The following is an 18844-nucleotide window of genomic DNA, read 5'->3' on the forward strand; positions in this document are numbered from 1 at the left end:
TCACCATCTAATGAGAAACAAACAAACAAAAAACCCTATCAACAATCTTTTGCAGCATCCTTACATTTTGCAATTTCTTCTTGAGCTCGAGATTCATATCTTGGTACCCTTTTGATATAGCGTTGAGGTAGTAGATACTCAGGCTAAATGGGGGGAAACCACATATGCTATGTCACATAATTATTACAACCATTAAAAACCATTTTTAAAGTAGAAATAGGGAGAAATTTCATTCAGTTTGCATTTTGAAACAAAACAGTTATTTTTCTGTTATTTATTTTATTTCTTATCTGCACTTCACCATAAGGCCCCAGGGTGGTTTACAACAAATATAATAATAAAATGAGCTAAAACTAATTACTGTCAAGGGAATAGGGTGGATCTTAAAATAAATATCTCATGTGCCAAAGTCCAGGGTAAAGAGGCTAGCTTTTGAAATTCACACTTCTCTGAATATCTTGAAATAGTTCTCTAATGACAATGTGGATATTAGAGGAAAGTGTTAATAAAATTGCATATATTAATGAAAATAATGTACAAAATGCAATATATAAGAATAAATTTCTTTCACTTGAGATAATCCAAAATTGACAGATTCATGCATCTCTATTTTAAGCAGAGTGCTATAACAACCATCTTCCTTACCAGAAGCTGATGCAAGTGAATTGCACCCTAGACAAGAACTATGGTTTGATGTTTCTGGAGTCCTTGCAATGCTGTGTCAAGTACTACTTTTACACAACCACATCCTTTAGTTGCTATTTCATCCTTGCCCCCCACCCCCGTTTAGCTGCTTTAAAGGAACTCTGAGGTGAAGCTGCCGTCAACAATAATCTCAGAATTCTGGCAGGGATGGCCTAAGAGAAGGTCTTGCCTGAGGCCAAAGACAATATGGCATCCCCTCACCCGCTCCTTCCATTGGCAGGAGCCAACTGGCCTGAAAGATGAATTGTACTTCTAACACTGGCAGTGGAATAGCATCTTCCACCACACCTGAGCGTAACAAGCAAGTTTAGGGAGCGTATGACAGGCCTGAGGCACACAAAACTGAGGAAGGGAACAGCTGGTGGGATCAGGAAGAAGGGGGGTGTTGCTGTGCCCCCTGCCAGCTTCTGCTCCTCAAGGCAATTATCTCAATCTGCCTAAGAATAGAGCCAGCTTTAAATTCAGGGGCCATTAAAAGAGAAGTCCACCTTCCCCGCCCTCCATCCCTTTAGCCCTCCTGCCTCCAATGGGTAGTGAATGCATTCTACGTATGTCTAAAAAAAATGGGGATGTATTTATTTTTAAGCATATAAATGTGTGCTGTACATACACCATCAGTAGTATGAAGGGCAGGATCACACCAGGGTTTGAGAGAAGTCTGAAAACCTTCCGAAACCAGGAAGGGAAATCATGCTCCAGAGTTTCTCCAATGACCTCAAACATTCTGGTTTTCCCGCTGTTAGTGCAAAGACACACAGAGATAAAGGGTGGGAATGTAAATAGTGTTTTTGTTAAAGTAATACTAATAACAAATACAAATATTATTTATTTGTGTAGCTGAAGCAATTACAAAAAACCACGAATAATTCACAACCATAGTAATGCCAGAATATAACCCAATCAGTCTTTATTACTACCAGATATATTAAACCACTCAAGGAATTTTAGCTTTTGGAGGGGTCTCCTAACAACTCTCAGCACCCTTAACAAATTACATTTCCTAGGATTGTTTTTTTTTGGGGGGGGGGGGAGCAATGACTATAAAAATGGTATAACAGTGCTTTAAATGTATACATAGTGCAAATGTGGCAGTTCACACGACTGAATGCCTATTCGTCTTTTCAGAAAGGGTGGTGGGCTCCTCCATCCCCAAATACCCCTGTTATGTACTAAGCTTGGATCCTAGAACAATAGGCAAGTAGGATCCTAGAATGCAACAACTGATTGGCTGGCAGGAAAAGACCAATCAGGCTCCAGGAGGGAAGCAGAATCAGCCAGTCAGACGGGACTCATTGTGTAAATAATGTATATAAAAGCCTGAGGTTTGTGGGGGGGCAATTCAATCACTGTTTTACAAGCAGCAATAAAGAGCATGAAATCACTACAGGACTCCAAGTATATTTCAACCCCCCATGAGGAAAATTAGATTTCACAGAGGAAGATTGTAGCCTAGTCTTTTCACTGATACGTTAATTTTCTGTATGTTGGAATTAGGCGTGCATGAGCTTACACCAAAAGTCAAGGCATTCTCTCTAATCAAGTGCTACACATAGCAGTGGTTTCTCCACAGGGCTGAGGGAGCACCAGGCGCATCTTCCTTCCTACAGCCCAGGGCAAGTGACTAAGCAGCAGGTCACAGGAGGGAGAAGAGAAGTCACTGACATTCAAGCAGGGGCACCCACATTTGCAAGCAACTCAGGTGAATCCTGAGAACATCTGGAGAAGAATTTCATACTGCTGACCCTCCTGCATTAAAAGAGCCCTGGAGGGTATTACACATTCGTTATGGGGCTGTCCATGAAAGTGCCATGTGTTGTTTCATGTGCGCTTTTTACAAAATAGTGCAAGAGTGGAAGCAGTTATTGAGAAAGTAGGGTCGTTATATCCTTGCACAATTTCTGGGGCTGCACATATACAGATCCACCTCTAGATGTCACACATGGCTTTCCATAATTACAAATGAAAACTAGCAATCCTCAGCATCCCCTGTTTTGTAGCTATTGACTTTCTTCAGGTCTTTTCCAGATTTTGAAACAAAGGAGCATGTTAATGAATCCGGGCCTTATCTTGAGTCTGAGAGCAAAGGACCTGGGTTTCCACACAGCTCAGTAATAATTACCGGTATTGTTGTTTACACCAGTGGCCCTTTGCTGAGTAAGAAAAGCACAAACTTGTGAGATATTGCCAAGACCCACAGCCACATGGCACTGCTGTGCAACCCAGGTGAGGGATGTTTTGGTGGGATGGCGGTGGCAGGGCAGGGTTGTACTTCCTGTTTCACCTCAAGCGGCAAAGAGGGAAGCACTGCCTCTAACTGGAAGGGAAAGGAAAGAGAGGTAGCATTCTAAGTATTTTGGGAAGTAGTCTAGGCCAGCACTGGGATACTAGATCTAGCCAGCAGGCCAGGACCTGAAGGTTGTGGACATGCTCCAGTTTACTCTGCATCCAGTGCACTCCCACTGCTGGTTTGAGAAGCAGTGCGCACACAATCTTTGCCACAATCCATATTTGTCCCTACTTTAATCCTTATCTTTCCAACATAAATATCCCTCATCTAGCCAATCCCAGTAGAGTTTGCTATCTGCCAGCCCAGCTTCCAAAGAAACAATCAGGAACTCACTTGAAGTTGTCAATTGTTTCTTTGTAGCCATGTCCTTATCTGCCCCACACTTAATGTCACATATCACATCAGATGTGGGGCAGGTGGGTATGATCTGAGAAAAACAGTCTCTCGGGCCAAACAGACCTGTGCCAGGCAGTGCAGGAGAATATGCACAGTTGTGGAAGGAAGCAGAAAGACACAGAGAGTAGCAGAGAAGTGGCATATCCTGCACTGCAACATTTCTCCAATGAAAGTAGGGACATCCTATTCCACCACCACCACCATCATTTTACTATTTATAGCCCACCCAGCTGACTGGGTTGCCCCAGCCACTCTGGGCATAAACTTTCCTACACAAAACTTCCTTCAGATGACTCAGGGGTCACATAACTCCATAACCTCCAATATTTGTCTGACGAAAATAGGGACATCCTAAGGAAAAACGGGACAGTCCGGGATCAAATCAGAAACCGGGACAGATTCTGTAAATCCAGAACTGTCCCTGGAAATAGGGACACTTAGAGGATCTGGGCAAATAATAACAAAACTCCAAAGAGATTTAAAAGGTAAAGACAAATAGCTTGTTCTGGAAATGCAAAGGGGATGGGAAGTCAGTGTAGGACAATGTGACCCAGCTAAATTCACAAACACTGTTCATTCAAATAAAGCAACAGGCCATATTCTCTTTTTAAAAATGCCATAGATCTATGGGGATATGATTTGTTTTGGAAAGCAAAATATTTTCTATGACTTCTGGAAATTGAAACAAGGCGTGAGTAATAGGCCCTTCAGAGACGTAGAAATTTAAAAATCAGGAACAATCCCACATTAACATCTAGTTCAATTTGACCTGTGCTTTCCCCTCCTACATTATTTTCCCCCACAGTTATTGTATCCCACTTATATATATTTGTTCCTGACTTTTTTCCCCATTCAACATAATAAATGCTACATGCAGAATGCAAATCTGAAGTGCAACTGAGACACTGCCTTGTCCAGTACCCTGTGCAGCAGCATCTTTTACATAGTTACTCAGAAGTATATCTTATTAAGTTCATAGTAGAAAAGAATATGTTCTGCAGAGTCTGGCACATTCAAAGAACATCTGCAATGTTTCTGAGGATGTTTAAATATCTGTCCTTGACAAAAGCTGAGGGGAAAATGTTTACTCAGGCTAACATAAAGGCCCTGCATTGGACTGGAATTATTAATTTTTAAATATAAGTGACCCTGTTATCTGTTGGCATACACAATATACCTTTAGAGCACATTTGAAGCCCATTTCCCCCCTCTAAGAATTCTGGGCACTGTAGTATACTTGTCGTAGAGTTCAAATTTCCAGCAATAATGAACAAACTACAGTGCCCAGAATTCTTTGAAGGGGAAAATGGGCTTCAAATGGGTTTTAAAGGTATAGTATGTATACAGTCTTTGTCACACCTATCTTTCATGAAAGTGCATCCAATGTTATAGTTATTTGTTCATTAATCCTACATCTGACTTTGAAGAAATGGATATAAAATGCAGTAAACCTGAATGGACCACAGTCAAAAGATGGAGGGACGGAAACAACTGTGTAGACAACTGGCAGCGTGGAGAGGAAGAGAATAAACAGCAGCATGGCCATGTAGAAGTTGTTTGATCGTGAGGCTTTGAAGACTCTCTCATGGGGAACATTGCAGCACATCACAGCCCAGCACTGCAGGTACATGGATGTATGGAGGCGGATGACGTTGATCGCCGGCAGACATGGTGCATAAAAAGAGCCCATCCTATGAACATTCAATAAGCCATTTTCTCATAAAAATCTACAAAGGGGGTTCTATGGCAGTAACTCTTTAGCTTTTATATCCCTTTGCTTTCCCAGCCACAAACCCTTGGATCTTCTAAGGATTTGCCCCTCCCAACACTCTGCTAGTCCGTATTGGTTTGTATTTGGAGATAGGTGCTTTCAAAACAGCCATGTTTATAAAGATTAAGTTAATATGGTTCTTATCTTATCACAGGTACACAATAATAAACATGATAAGCCCCCCTGGGAAAATGCATGCATGCACACACACCACCCTCCACACAGTTCATCCTCCTCTGCTACTCTATTCCCCCAACCTGGTTGGATTGATCTATTATTATCATTTATTACAGTTGCCAGATTGTTCGCATTGTTTCCTGAATCAAAGTGTATTTCATTTTGTCACAGTGTGATTGTTTAGCGATCCCTACAGGTAGTGCTTACTGGTATTTGCAAAAGCATGAGATTAAACTATAGGGAGCTCATGTAGTTTTTCTCTGCTCTTGTTTTCTCTTCTGCCTGGTATAGAATGGATTAAACTGAATTGGGATCTAGTAGAGCTAAAATGGAATTATACCAAACAAAAGAGAAGAAACATTATGAAAATGTATGACCTTAATTTTGAGGTAACCATCAGATTTTTTCCTAACATTTTATGCAAATTTCAGTTTGCATTGAAAGCTGATGTAATCTGTTTCTGGGAATGCATATGAAATCTGATGTTAGAGCACACACCCCCCACCTGTCCCCAAATTAATATTTGAATGAAATGGGGTGAGTAATATATTTGAAAAAATAATTTCTGGTATTTCACTATTCTCCTCCTTAATGTAATATCATAGCTGGAAGGTCAAAACTACCACATGTGTAATATGCTGATGTGGAGCTATTCTGGGCAAACGCTGGGGCACAGAATTCTGCATTAGCTGCAATTTCAAAATCAACCTTAAGGGCAGCCCACACAGAGCACACTGCAGTAGTCCAGTCTAGAGGCTGCCAAGACCTGCACTATCGCGTCCTTTCCAAGATTGGTTGTAGGTGGTGTACCAGTGGAAACTGGAAGAGAGCCCTCCTGGCCACTACAAACTTCTACACCTCCAGTGACATGGATGGATCTAGGAGGAACTCTCTCAAGCATATCTCTCCCATGTCTCTACAGCCACAACAGGTGCTGTAACCTTCCAATAGTTTGACTTTACCTCCAAAGGCACATTCTTCCATTGTGTCCCAAGACAGGGATGCCAACCAACCACTCTCAAGCTATGTTCCTGCTTCTTTATAATTGTTTATTTTATTCATAATTGAATAGTTTATTCCTAAATTAATAACTGACTGCTGTAACTGAAGGGTCAAACTGAATTTATTACAGCATAAATGCAGAAACATGTCTATCGTATAGCATTGAGCTCAGGGGGATTCACAGCAGTGCTTGCCAATGGTGGAGTGTGAAGGCATGGATCTTTCTTGAAAGGTAAACACCAACTCCCACATTCATGATTTGCCATGATATTTATAGCCTCCTGTGTTTTTGTCACATTGGAGGAGCCAAATGTAGGAGCAAGGAAGCAACACCGAATAAGAAACTAATAATGATTGCCCTGTATATGCCCTGTATATTCCAAAAGTCTGACAACAACAATAGCTGAATTTGTCACACCTGAAAGGTGGCATCCAACATGACTATGTCTTCAGAGAAGGACTCATGATTGAGTCACCATTTGTTACTCTCAATTTATAACAGCTTATTTCACAGTGTCCAGGCATGATTTCAGTGAAGTCACACCACAGTAAAGCTGGTACAATGAAGTGGAGAATCAAGACCAGAGGTGACAAGTGTGATTTTCCACATTTATATCAGAGATTTGACAAGCAAAGCAGAAGAATTCAGTCACATTGGCAAACCTTAACCATAAGTACAGCCACTTCTACAAGATCTCTCGTGCAGTATTCCACCAAGACACACTTACCAGATCATGCCTTGATTGAAGATCAGGCCCAACACATTTCCACTAATATCAAATTCTGAATATGAAGGCTGAAGGGAAAGCATAATGAATTCTCTTAGAGTTGCAACAAAGCTTTAAAACAATGTGCAAAGATTGCATATTGATCATTTTGCATTAGGAACAGTTTTTCCTCAAGCAAATGAACAAATCTCCAGAACCGGGGCAATAATATAATCTGAAACACATATGCAAAATAATATTTAAATGACACCTGACTGTAGAGTTTTTAATATAGAGTTCTAGGCCTACATGGCACTATAATAGATGTAATAGAATCTAACATGTTGATTTTTAAACAATAAAATGAGTTTTAGGTTTTTTTTAAAGTACAAAACAAGTAATAACCAGTGTTTCTTTCCGTTTCAGGTCTTAGATGTTGTCAGAAAGTTCAAGATCAGACACAGAACTGTTCTCCCCCTTCTGCCTCTGAACCCCACACTAAACTGTACAAAAATAAAAACTGAACTTTGTTATGTATGCTTTGTTTCACTGAACCAAAATATGTAGCATATGGAAACAGTTTCTCTAGCCTTCCCCAACCAGGTGCCTTCCAGGTGCCCTACTAGACTACAACTCCCATGACCTCTCACCATTGGCTCTGCTGCCTGGGGCTGATGGAAGCTGTAGTCCAAAAGATCCACAAATAACAAATTACATACATGCCTCTAATTTAGGTTGAGATTTTATCTGTATTCACAAATAATGAATGTTAGAAAAATGTTGGAATGAAGTTATATGGCTTTAGTAGAAATGTTATAAGGAATTAAGTTTAAATAGAAATAGAGTATTAAAGGGAAAAATAAGATTAGAATATGTTAAGATAATTATAGGATAGAAAACAGAGGAAGATGGAAAGGAATTGCTGAAACATTTAATAGAAGTGGAATACAGAAAGGGAGGCGTGAGGAGGTCGTGGAAATAAGGGAATGAAAGTTAAGATATTGAAATTGTTTTTGTGTTTTAAATGGTTTGTGTCTTGTTTTGTTAATCTTACGTTTTTTCTCTCTTTTTTTCTTTGCTTTTTCTTTTCCTTTTTTGTTTTTTCTGCTTTATTGTGTTCAAATGGTTGGAAAATCAATAAATATTATTTTTTTTTAAAAAAAGAGATTTTATCTGTATTCACAATGTGGGGCATTGTTATGGGGGCAGAAAGTGGGGCGCAGCACAAAGTTATGGTCTGGACTCAACTAAGTACAGTGGTGCCTCAGGTTACGAACAGCCTAGTTAATGAACATTTTGGATTATGACCACTTCAAACCCGGAAATGAGTGTTCTGGGTTGCATTGGGGGTTTTGTGGGGTTTTTTGGCATACGAACGGGCGTTCAGGGGTACACTTCTGTTTTGTTGGCACAGCCTTCTGTCACTCAGCCTCCCTTCCAGCTGAGGGATCCCTGCCCCCTCCTGCTTGCACGCAAGTAAGAGTGGGATGGGGCTGCTCCAATGGGAAGGGAGGCTTCGTGCTGCCTGAGAAATTCCTGCCCCCTCCTGCTTGCACGCAAGTAGGAGTGAGATGGGGCTGCTCCAGTAGGCAGCGTGAAGCCTCCCTTCACAGCTGAGATATCTCCGGCCCGGCCCTGCTTGCACGCAGCCAGGCTGCATAGTTGCTGGGGTCGGGGAGGGTGGAGGCAGCCCGGAAGCTGCATCTTAGAGCCCCTGCACCACCTGAAGGCAGCCAGGCGCTCCCCAGCAATGAATCAAAATCACAAGAAAACATAAAACAACACTGACCCTGAACTAACCCTAATTCTAATCCTTACCCTAACCCAGTCCTAAAATTAACTCTAACCCTAACCCAGAAATGGCCTTGTTAGATAGTAAAATTCATGTGAAATTGCTGTTTTAGGGGTTGCTTTTCACCGTCTGGAACGGATTAATCCATTTTGCATTACTTTCTGTGGGAAAGCACGCATTGGTTTAAGTACGCTTTGGTTTAAGAATAGACTTCCGGAACAGATTAAGTTCGTAAACCAAGGTGCCACTGTAGTCCTGCCAGCAGAAAACTTCCCCTAGTGCTATGGGGCTTTCTCCCCTCCCTCCTTCCCCTAATGCACCCCCAGTTGGTTTGGGGGGTGTCAGAAGAGCCCCTGGAAGCGCACCAGGGAGAGGAAAGCAGAAATGCTGGCTCTGATGGAGTGAGCTGCTTAGCACTGCACTGAATTCCTCCCTTTAAAAAGTTAAAATTAAAGAAGTGTGAGCACTCCTTAATATAGTTATAAGCTTTTTGCTGGCGGCGACTTCTATGTCTTTAACAGGTGCACTTTAAGCAGAATATATATATATATAAATATTTAAATTAACCAATGGACATTTTCCTGACTGATGAGGTGCTGGGGGGAAACTCCATAGGCTGAATCCCTGCTTGCCACACAGCTGTTGAAAACACAAGAGCCCAGCCAAAAAAGTGATTGTCTACATTATAAACCTAAAACATCTGGCTGGCCTCAGATGCTCTGTGTTGGCAAACCAGCACAAAGCCCATCAGAATCTCCTGATACAAAGCGCTCCCTTAATGGCGAGGTTAGAAAATTGGACAAGTCACAGTCATTAAATCTCAAATAAGACAATCAATCAATCATACTTGGCTCATTTGGCACCATTAAAGAACAAATGCCTTGCTGCTGGCCCAGTACAAATAGCAGGCAATACACACATGATATACAAAGAAGGTGCTGCCTTCTTTCTTATGGAATATTATCAGCGAGATCTGAAGCGGAGCCTGCGCACATGAGGATGAGGGGGCTGGGCTTGCCTGCCTCTGCCCCATCCTCACTTTGGGCCATTTTCTGCTGAGACTGGATGCCTAAAGAGAACTAGGTGGATACTTGCATTTTGAAGACCTGGCCATAGCTTGTTGCCTATCTTGTGACATTTTGGTTGGACTAATAGAGGTACTGCCCTACTATGGAATATTTTGTCTGTGTCATTCTGTTTAGATTTCAGACATATCCAAGATGTTTGCTGTTGCCACCACAGAATCCTGGACTTGGTGAACCTCAGTCTCATTCAGCATGGCATCCCCTGAGTTCCTTTTCCTTATGAAAAATAAATGCAAAATCTTTCTTGGGAGTGGACTCTGTAGATGGAGCTCTTCAGGCAAAGATAAGATTGACAAGGCATTATCAGCATTACGTTTCTAATGATAGTTTATGGTAGTTTGTTCAACCAGGCATATCCCATATATTCTCCATAAATTCAACAGTATCGTGTAGGACTGCTAGTATAGTATAATACAGCATAGTACAGTGTCAAGTACTGAAACATTTACATTATATTATTGTTATTATTTCAGAAAGAATTCATTTTTTAAAGGAGGAGGAGCAAGAAGTCAAATACTCACAAAGCCATATTCCAAGTCCCAGCACCAGCAGTAATTGAAAAACCTGACAAAGACAGCTTTTAGGAAATCACCAATTAAAATTGTGATGTAGGTCGTCACAGTGTCAGAGACTGTCAGCCGCACAAATTCCTGCAGAAACAAGGTTTTCTTTTTTAGAAGCTAAGGGTCGGATTGTTTCTTTATTGAGAGCATTTGGCAAACGCCAAGGAAGCGACGCTGCTTATCCTCCTGCCATTCACTCCTGCTGTTTGAAATGGGCCATTGGAATACTTTACAAGAAACTTAGAGGACTCTTACATTGTGCACGCATGCTAAATGGGGAGCAGGATGCTGTCCTAAAGTGTTTTGTCAGCAGACTCGTCTTGAATCATCTTGCCCATTGCCTCCCAGACACCTTTTGCCCCTCTGTAAAATTTCAGAAATACAGTGTTCAGAGCATTCCCCGGGTCCTTTGCCCACTTTTTCCAGAGGGGAAAAAATTTATTAAATGAATAGTCATGTGCAGAAAAGAATTTCCAGGGGGCCAGCTATGTTAGTCTGATGCAGCAAAAACAACAGGCTTGTGCACTTTAACGGTGCCACAAAGCTCTTGGTTGCTTAGGGAAGAAAGTGCAATCCATGTGTAGATAGAGACTGATTACACACCATACATTTTAATGCACATTTACATCATATTTCTCTCCCCCCCCATTGAATCCTGGGAACTGTAGCTTACACTCTCACAGAGCTACAATTCCCAGCACCCTTGACGAACCACAGTTCCCAGTATTCCTTGGAACAATGTATGATGCATACACAATATGGGAATATCACCTGTTTGCTTGCGATTGTTTATTTTTTAAAAAATTACTACCCACACTTTGCAAAAAAATAATCCCAGGGTGGGGTACAGTAAGAATAACAATACAGTGGTATCTCAGGTTACATACGCTTCAGGTTACAGACTCCGCTAACCCAGAAATAGTGCTTCAGGTTAAGAACTTTGCTTCAGGATGAGAACAGAAATCGGGCTCCGGCGGCACAGTAGCAGCAGGAGGCCCCATTAGCTAAAGTGGTGCTTCAGGTTAAGAACAGTTTCAGGTTAAGTACGGACCTCCGGAACGAATTATGTACTTAACCTGAGGTACCACTATACAATAATAATTTTAAAAATTGAAAAATATAAAATACCAAATTCTGATACAGAAGGAAAAATGCACATCCTTGGCTAATTTTACTGTGTGAATATATCCAAATATGCTACCTAGCTCAGGCACACTATTAAATGGAATCTCTTTCACCATTGTGAAGACTTAAGTGGATGTTCCCAGTCATTCATTCTCAATCTGCTCTAAACAACTAGGAAAGAGGTCAGGGTTTTGTTTCTCATATATTCATATTGTATATTTCATGGTAAAAAGATTTTGATGCATCCTGGGAGATAGCCCAGCTGTGATATCATGACTTGTTTAAGACCATGCAGTAAAGGTTGAGATGGAATTATAGACTAGGCCTCCTCTGGCCAAACCAAATAATCCATCCACAGGAGGGCATGTCTCCATATACTGGGTTTCCCTTAAGTTTGTGGTTTGTGTTGCTGCCCCCTGACACTACTTCAATCACAGCTAAGGTAGAGATCAGGGATTTGGCTGGAGGAGGAGGAGGATTGTAATTCAAGTCAGGAAGACTTTCATGACTCAGTGATTTAGTAACACTGCCAAAACACCAGAGAGGTCTCGTTGCAGACCCCAAATTTCGAACCATAGATCCCCTCTATTAGAGTGAGCTGCGATTTCCACCCCACCCCAGACTAGGAGGAGGCTGATGATCCCAGAAATATGGGTTCATCCACGCCTATTTCTTGGGGCCAGGACTTGGAATCAAAGCAACAAAATATCCTTCCTCCTTCTCTTGACATTTGTAAAGATTCCGGGCTGAAAGTTAAGTCTGTGAGGCCAGAATGCATTAAGAATGAATACTCTTGTGAGTATCAGCAAGCAAGCATCGTTTAAGAAGCTTTGGGTGTTGTTGTTTTTTCCAAAATGGCTTTACCTGACCAACCATTGTTTCCCAGCAGGGGCCTCTCGGGACATCCGCAAGGCTCACGTGGGGGGGAGGGCCAGTGACGTTTTCAGGGAGGGTCCCGTTGTACAAGTTGGTTAGCCAAATTGTCATGTTCTGCCTCACAATCTTCTCTTCTTCCAGCTAGGAAAAAGGAGATGTTTTTCAATAGCACAAATCAAATTACACAGAGGCTGCAGCGAGGGGTAGGGGGGAATGCGGTGGCTACAGACCTGGCTAGAAACCAGAGAGTCCAATGTTTAGATCATTATTTATTAAAAATTTATGCCACTTAATATAATAAAAATCTCTATGTGGTTTACATAAAGACAATAAAAATATAACAACAGACAATGATATTTCATAAAAGTGAAATAAAATGGAACACAACTATATATTGAAACAGTGTATAAAACATAATTAAAAACTAAGAGTCAGATTCCAGGAATGGCTGGGTAAACACAGAGGTCTTTAAGATGCATTTCAAAGTCATTGCTGACTCCGCCTCACAAACCACCCAAGGGAGGGCATTCCTGGGAATACCCACTTCCATGCTGTTGCCAGGAACAGCCAGGGCAATTCACTGGTCCTGGAATGACCAACTAGATCTCCTTGGAAGGCATTCAAGATTGGCTTGGTCTTGACTGGAGGAGACAAACAACTAGATATCCTGGTCCCAAGTTGTTTAGGGCTTTTGGCTCAGTAGCTAATTAGTGTCAATCGTTAGAGATCATTTCTCCAATGAACCCAGTAGGTGGCCTTAAGCAAGCCACTTTTGCTTAGACTGACTTATGACAGAAATAACAGTACAACAGGTGTTGTAAGAACCAATGAGATAATGTGCGTGAAGCATCAACACCAAGGTGGTCTGGCCCGTAAGACCATTTTTGGCAACCCTACGCAACATACAAGAAGAAACATCTTAAACGCTTACAAAATATTTTTTTGGTCTCGTGTGTTGTTAACAGAAGCACATACATTATTAATTGTGTAATACAGTGGTTTTCAACCAGTGTGACGTGGCACCCTAGGGTGCCTTGAAGGATGGTCAGGGGTGCCGCAGACAACACTGGCCTCTGTCCCTCTTTCCTTCCCTCCCTCCTCTGAAGCCCTCTTGCATCTCTGCCTCCCAAAGGCTTGCACAGCTGTTTATTGCAGCAGCCCTGGCCATAAGCTCCGCAGGCGAATGTTGCCTCTGGGAGGCACCGCTCTTTGGGGCTCCTAAGGAGAAGGAAGAGGAGGGGAGGCTGAGGAAAGCTGTTCAAAAAGGGCTGAGGGGCTGCCAGCTCTGCAGGCAAGGGGGGACCTAACTGGGCTCCTGAGCCCCACAAAGGAGCCGCAGAAAGAATGTAGTTGGTCAAGGGAGCCATGAACTCAGAAAGGTTGAAAACCTCTAGTGTAATATATATATATATATATATATATATATATATACATATAAAATATACACACACACACTCTTGCGGCCCACTTGGTATGAAATGTTGGACTGCCCTGATCTACACTATATAAATGCACTATGGTGGTGGTTGTTGTTACTACTACTACCCCCCCCCATAGCCTTTCCATTTTAGCCACACAGAAATAGCTAAATACTTTAGAGGAAGGCGGGGAGGTGATTTTCACCAACTGAGCCTTGCCCTTCCTGCTCCCAGTTCCCTGAAAAGGGTGGGAGACCCTCCAGGACAGTGTGGGCAGGTGAACCAGCAAAACCCACCAGTCCTTTCCTCCCATGGGTTTTGGCCCCTTCAACTACACCAGAAGCGGTTTAGTCATGCTGGCCACATGACCTGGAAAGCTGCCTGTTGACAAATGCCAGCTTCCTCAGCCCAAAAAGAGAGATGAGCACGGCACCCCATAGTTGCCTTTGACTGGAGTTAACTGTCCAGGGGTCCTTTACCTTTACTGACAGAAGGGATACTCTGAATCAAACTCCATGTCCCCAAGCCAGCTAATGTTAGTCATGGTTAATTCCAAGGGAAGCTCACTTGTTCTCTTGATTTCCATTGGACTTATTTGTGACTAATTTAGTTGGACTGGAATCTAGAAGTATATCTTTGTAACCTTCTGGAGCTCAAGACTTCAAACTGGAACCTTCTTCTAGAAAGCTGCAAATAATCAGGACATGTAAAAATTAGCCAACTTGCCTTAAGATTGATTTCATCCATGAGAGCAATAATAAATGTGTACAGGTTGCCCAGGAAGAGAGCAAAGATGCGCCCCAGCTGCCACCGGAGAGCAATTCGAGGGTGATAGTTTTCCAGAGCACTGATGACATCAAATACAGTGGGACAGAACATTCCCAAGAGGGACATGACCATGTTTACCTGGGGAGGGAGGGGAGAAACAAGTTTAAAAGGTTTACCTGTGCTCTACTACTAGCAGTTTTAGTACATAGGCAGCCAACATGGGGCCCTTCAGCACTGATGTTTTGCATCAGTTCTCCAACTCCCATCAGCTGCAGCCAGCAGAGTCCATGGGCAGACATGATGGGAGTTCCAGTCTATAACCTGAGAGGCATCGCTTTAGTACACCTAGTATACAAAGAAAGTGGATCACCAAACCTTGTTTTTGTTTTAAAGTAATTTAAAAGCTTCTTACATCATTTCCCGGTTTTTTGCGATGTAATTCTCCATACAAACAATGTTTATAAAGATGCATAACATCACAGCAAAATGTGCATAAAAATGAATATATTAGTGAAAATAACATACAAAAATGCACTAAGAGAAACTGCTTGCAAAAATCTGTACATTAGTCAAAACCACATATTCAGTGAAATTCACAGTAAAATGATAAAAAAAAATTCATGATGATTAAAAAAACTGCAAATGCTGCAGTAGATTATAGAACTGAATTTAAGACAGGAGAATGAGAAACTGAGCGAATTGCAATTGACAGATCATGGCATCCTTGGTCTGCACAGAACAAGAAATGGGACAGTATGTGTGTCCACATACTTAGATTCTTTTCAGCACCAGCTAAAGACCTTTTCTTATTTTCCAAGGCTTTTTGGATGTGCACACACTGATATATGGAATTTTAGATCTGCTCTTAGTAATACTGTGTTGTACAGTGTGCCTGCTGCCCCCCCCCCACACATATAATTTGCTTTTTTATTGATTTATTGATAGTTATTATATTTTTATGTCTTCTTGTTGTAAGTGCCCCAGAGCGGTATAAAAATAGTGTAAGTAAATAAAAGAATCTAATTGTGTAGCTGTGATTAATAAATTAATAAATGCAAACTTTTGTACTGTTTTATTGTTGTTAGCCGCCCTGAGCCCGGCTTCCGCTGGGGAGGGCGGGATATAAATAAAATTTATTATTATTATTATTATTCATTCCATTCATCAGACCTCTAGTTCCTAGTAGCAACAAACTAGTAACAAGAAAATACAGCTGAGAGAATGATTAACTGCCATCAAAGAGTAACCTTTAGCACCAGATTGTGAAGCCTGCAAAATTATTGTCTATAAAGCAGCTGTGTTTCCCCAGCTTCTGTGTGGTATTATGATTTTCAGTAAACAAGGCTGAGATTACAGCCAAATCTAAACTCTAGTGTTAAGTATTCCATGGCATGACAGCACCATAAAGAATGTTTAATCTTGACTGCTTGCTATTAAAATTATACTTTCATTAAGAATTAACAGTTTAGTGCATATAAATCATGGCTTGGCTACCCATTGTTTGTGCCATGATGGTAATCTAACATCTTCGCCGCAGAAAGCAAGAATAAAAGTTTTCTTTCATGGAAACATATTTTCGTTTTTATATAATTAGCTGAACAATCAGATGAATGGGCTATTTTGTTATTTATTGCAATTTACTATTGAGTTCAAAATGATCAGTTGCTGAATAACTCAGGATGTCATCTATACATTTCATAACAAATTGAAAAATCCTGCCGCATTATCTGAATTTGCTGCAATTTTATTTTTTATTGGGCTTTTTTGCATTTACAATGTTTAATTTTTAAATAAACCATGGCAGCTTACAATAAAACACCTAATACAAACAATACAAATAATAATAAAAAACACTGCTAAAATTAGAAGATGGGGATTTCAACTAAACCTTAGGAAGAGCATCCTGATGGTGTAAGCTGTTTAGTAGGAGGAGGCAATGGACTGTCCTTAATCAGAGGCTGGAGAACCACCTCTCAGGGAGCTGTGGCCGTCAATTTCCCTGAACTGGCAGGTGCGGGGAGTTGGGCTAGATGACCTTTGACGTCACTTCCAATTCTTATGACACTAAAATATTTTCTAGAACATCATTCCTGTGATGCAGGCTGAGCTGTGGGTGCCTCATACCATTCATATTGGCTGGAGGAGAGCTTGCTAAAATGCAGGAACTGCATCTAATGTCATAATGACCCTCTGAGAAGCAGCTAAGAGGAGAAGAAACCCACCAGGAATCTGCAGGAGTGGTCATCCCAAACTGGAGCCTTTTGGTTCCTCTAACTGAGACCTCTAAAGAGAGCCCCCCACAAAGATACTTCTGAGGGACCGGCCCTTTCTATACCAGGGGCCGCACACTCCCTTGGTGTCCACTTGTCAGTGAACATGAGACAGAAAACTGGAGCTGTCTTGGTTCCAGATGAGTACAGGCCTGAATTAAAGCTGCCTACCTTATGCCCCGTGGGTTCCCTCTGTGGTCAGGCCCCCAAGAGTCATGAACTTCCCTAAGTTGTGCATGCAGGCAACATCTGGGGCAGCGCAGCACTTCAAAAGTCCATCAGGACTTTTCCACAGCTGCCTTTTACTGCCCGGGACAAAATGTGGAGGGCAGCACTTTAAACCACATGGAAAAACATACTGTTTTTCAGTAATGGTAACAGAAATCCCAAAACTAAGTAGATATTTTGGCTCAGCTGTTAGGGCATCTTATGGCCCTTTTATATTCCTAATGCAACCAATCAATGATATACAGATTTCCTCAGACTTGTAACTGGGAATACATTTTCTCACAAAGAAAGAGTCTGTTGCTTTCAAAAGCAGACCCTAGCACCACCCTATGAAGCAAAATGATTTGCCACAGTTTCAGTGTGTCTGCAAGCAGAATTAAATATTTGACTGGCATCCATCGTGTCTTTCTGTTGTTTGAACTGAAACACCTCCTGCTGGAAACCAGCAAACAAATAATACTGCTAAGTAATTATGGTCAATGCTATGGAGATTTCTCTCCCTTAGATGTGCTGAGAACTTTGCCTTCAACATCATTGCTAATGATATTTTAAACCTGATTTTCCCTCTCAACTTCACTGCGTGAACTGTTTGGTTACACCAATAAAATCACTATCATCTCATCATTGTAAAACCATTCTGTGTAGTCTGATAGAGAAGAGTTCATTATGGGTCTCTTCAGCTTCAAATGAAATGGCAGCTTTATTTTTTTTATATACAATATACGGTACTAGACCGTACCTGATTATGTCATACTCAGAGTATGCCTACTGAAATCAATGGACTTCAGTTAGTCAACTAGCTCAAGCCCATTGATTACAATGAGTCAATTCTGAGTATGAGTTAGTCAGGTATAGCTCTTTATGTCTTAACATAGAATTCATTCCGCAAGTCTTATTTCATTTTCTGATTTATTGCAAAAGAATGTGATTTACAATAACAGGAAATATTTTTTAAAACTTGTCAGCTATTTTATGATGTGCAACCTAGGCTTTCATGACCATTTTGATACAAGAAACAATATGTATCTTAATCTTTTTTATTTGCTATCACATATCCACTTTAAGAAAGCTATGGACTGTTAGTATCCTTGTAGACTTTGGCAGGCTTCTTGTTCAGCTGTGTGGGCATTTCAAGCTACATCAACTACGTAATGTAGTTCCTTAAGGCTGAATCTGCAGTTCCCTTGTCCTCTATTCAGACAAGCTGACTGTGTTTCCTGTTACACTATAAGAATGATGTCAGACTAATATATAAAGTAAAACATGTAACAATGGGAAACGGAGAAGCGAAGAGGAAGAGAACGTAAGTCTTACATTGTAAGGAAATCCGACTGAATGGAAGCTATCAGACCAAAAGTGATATAGTCGGAAATTGTTTCATCTTCTTTCTTATTTGCAAGGTAAGAAGAACAAAAGAGCCTCAACAGTTTTAATCCTAGCAGATGTTGTCCTGCCAGTTAAAGAGTGAGTAGATCCAATACTGGCCAGGATCCAAATGGGCTTGCATTTGCCCATTAAGTGAATAGGATGTTTTTGGAAAGAGCAAACCCTATGTGATGCCATATCATAAACTCCCTCAAGATTTAAGATTCTGTTTTTTATGTGTTTTTTATTTATTGCATAGCTCAAGTTTTTATTTTTATGTATAATTCTTATGTATACTTTATGTTCATG

The 18844-nt window shown here is 41.1% G+C and overlaps 1 protein-coding gene across 1 annotated transcript in view; it reads right to left on the minus strand.

Moving 5' to 3' along the window:
• The window catches only part of TMC1 (transmembrane channel like 1), a gene marked incomplete at its 3' end in the record, with an annotated part of 49972 nt that overhangs the window by 1771 nt on the left and 29357 nt on the right, over nucleotides 1-18844 (minus strand). The window contains exons 13-19 of the mRNA XM_080972129.1: nucleotides 14631-14810; nucleotides 12475-12627; nucleotides 10444-10572; nucleotides 7067-7134; nucleotides 4840-5079; nucleotides 1316-1441; nucleotides 65-143 (exon numbers count right to left, since the gene is read on the minus strand). Of these exons, the coding sequence (XP_080828255.1) occupies nucleotides 65-143; nucleotides 1316-1441; nucleotides 4840-5079; nucleotides 7067-7134; nucleotides 10444-10572; nucleotides 12475-12627; nucleotides 14631-14810 (975 nt within the window). The remainder of the gene's footprint in view (nucleotides 1-64; nucleotides 144-1315; nucleotides 1442-4839; nucleotides 5080-7066; nucleotides 7135-10443; nucleotides 10573-12474; nucleotides 12628-14630; nucleotides 14811-18844) is intronic.

The sequence above is a fragment of the Podarcis pityusensis genome (assembly GCF_964106645.2).
Source record: "Podarcis pityusensis genome assembly, chromosome: 11".
Lineage (NCBI taxonomy): Eukaryota > Metazoa > Chordata > Lepidosauria > Squamata > Lacertidae > Podarcis > Podarcis pityusensis.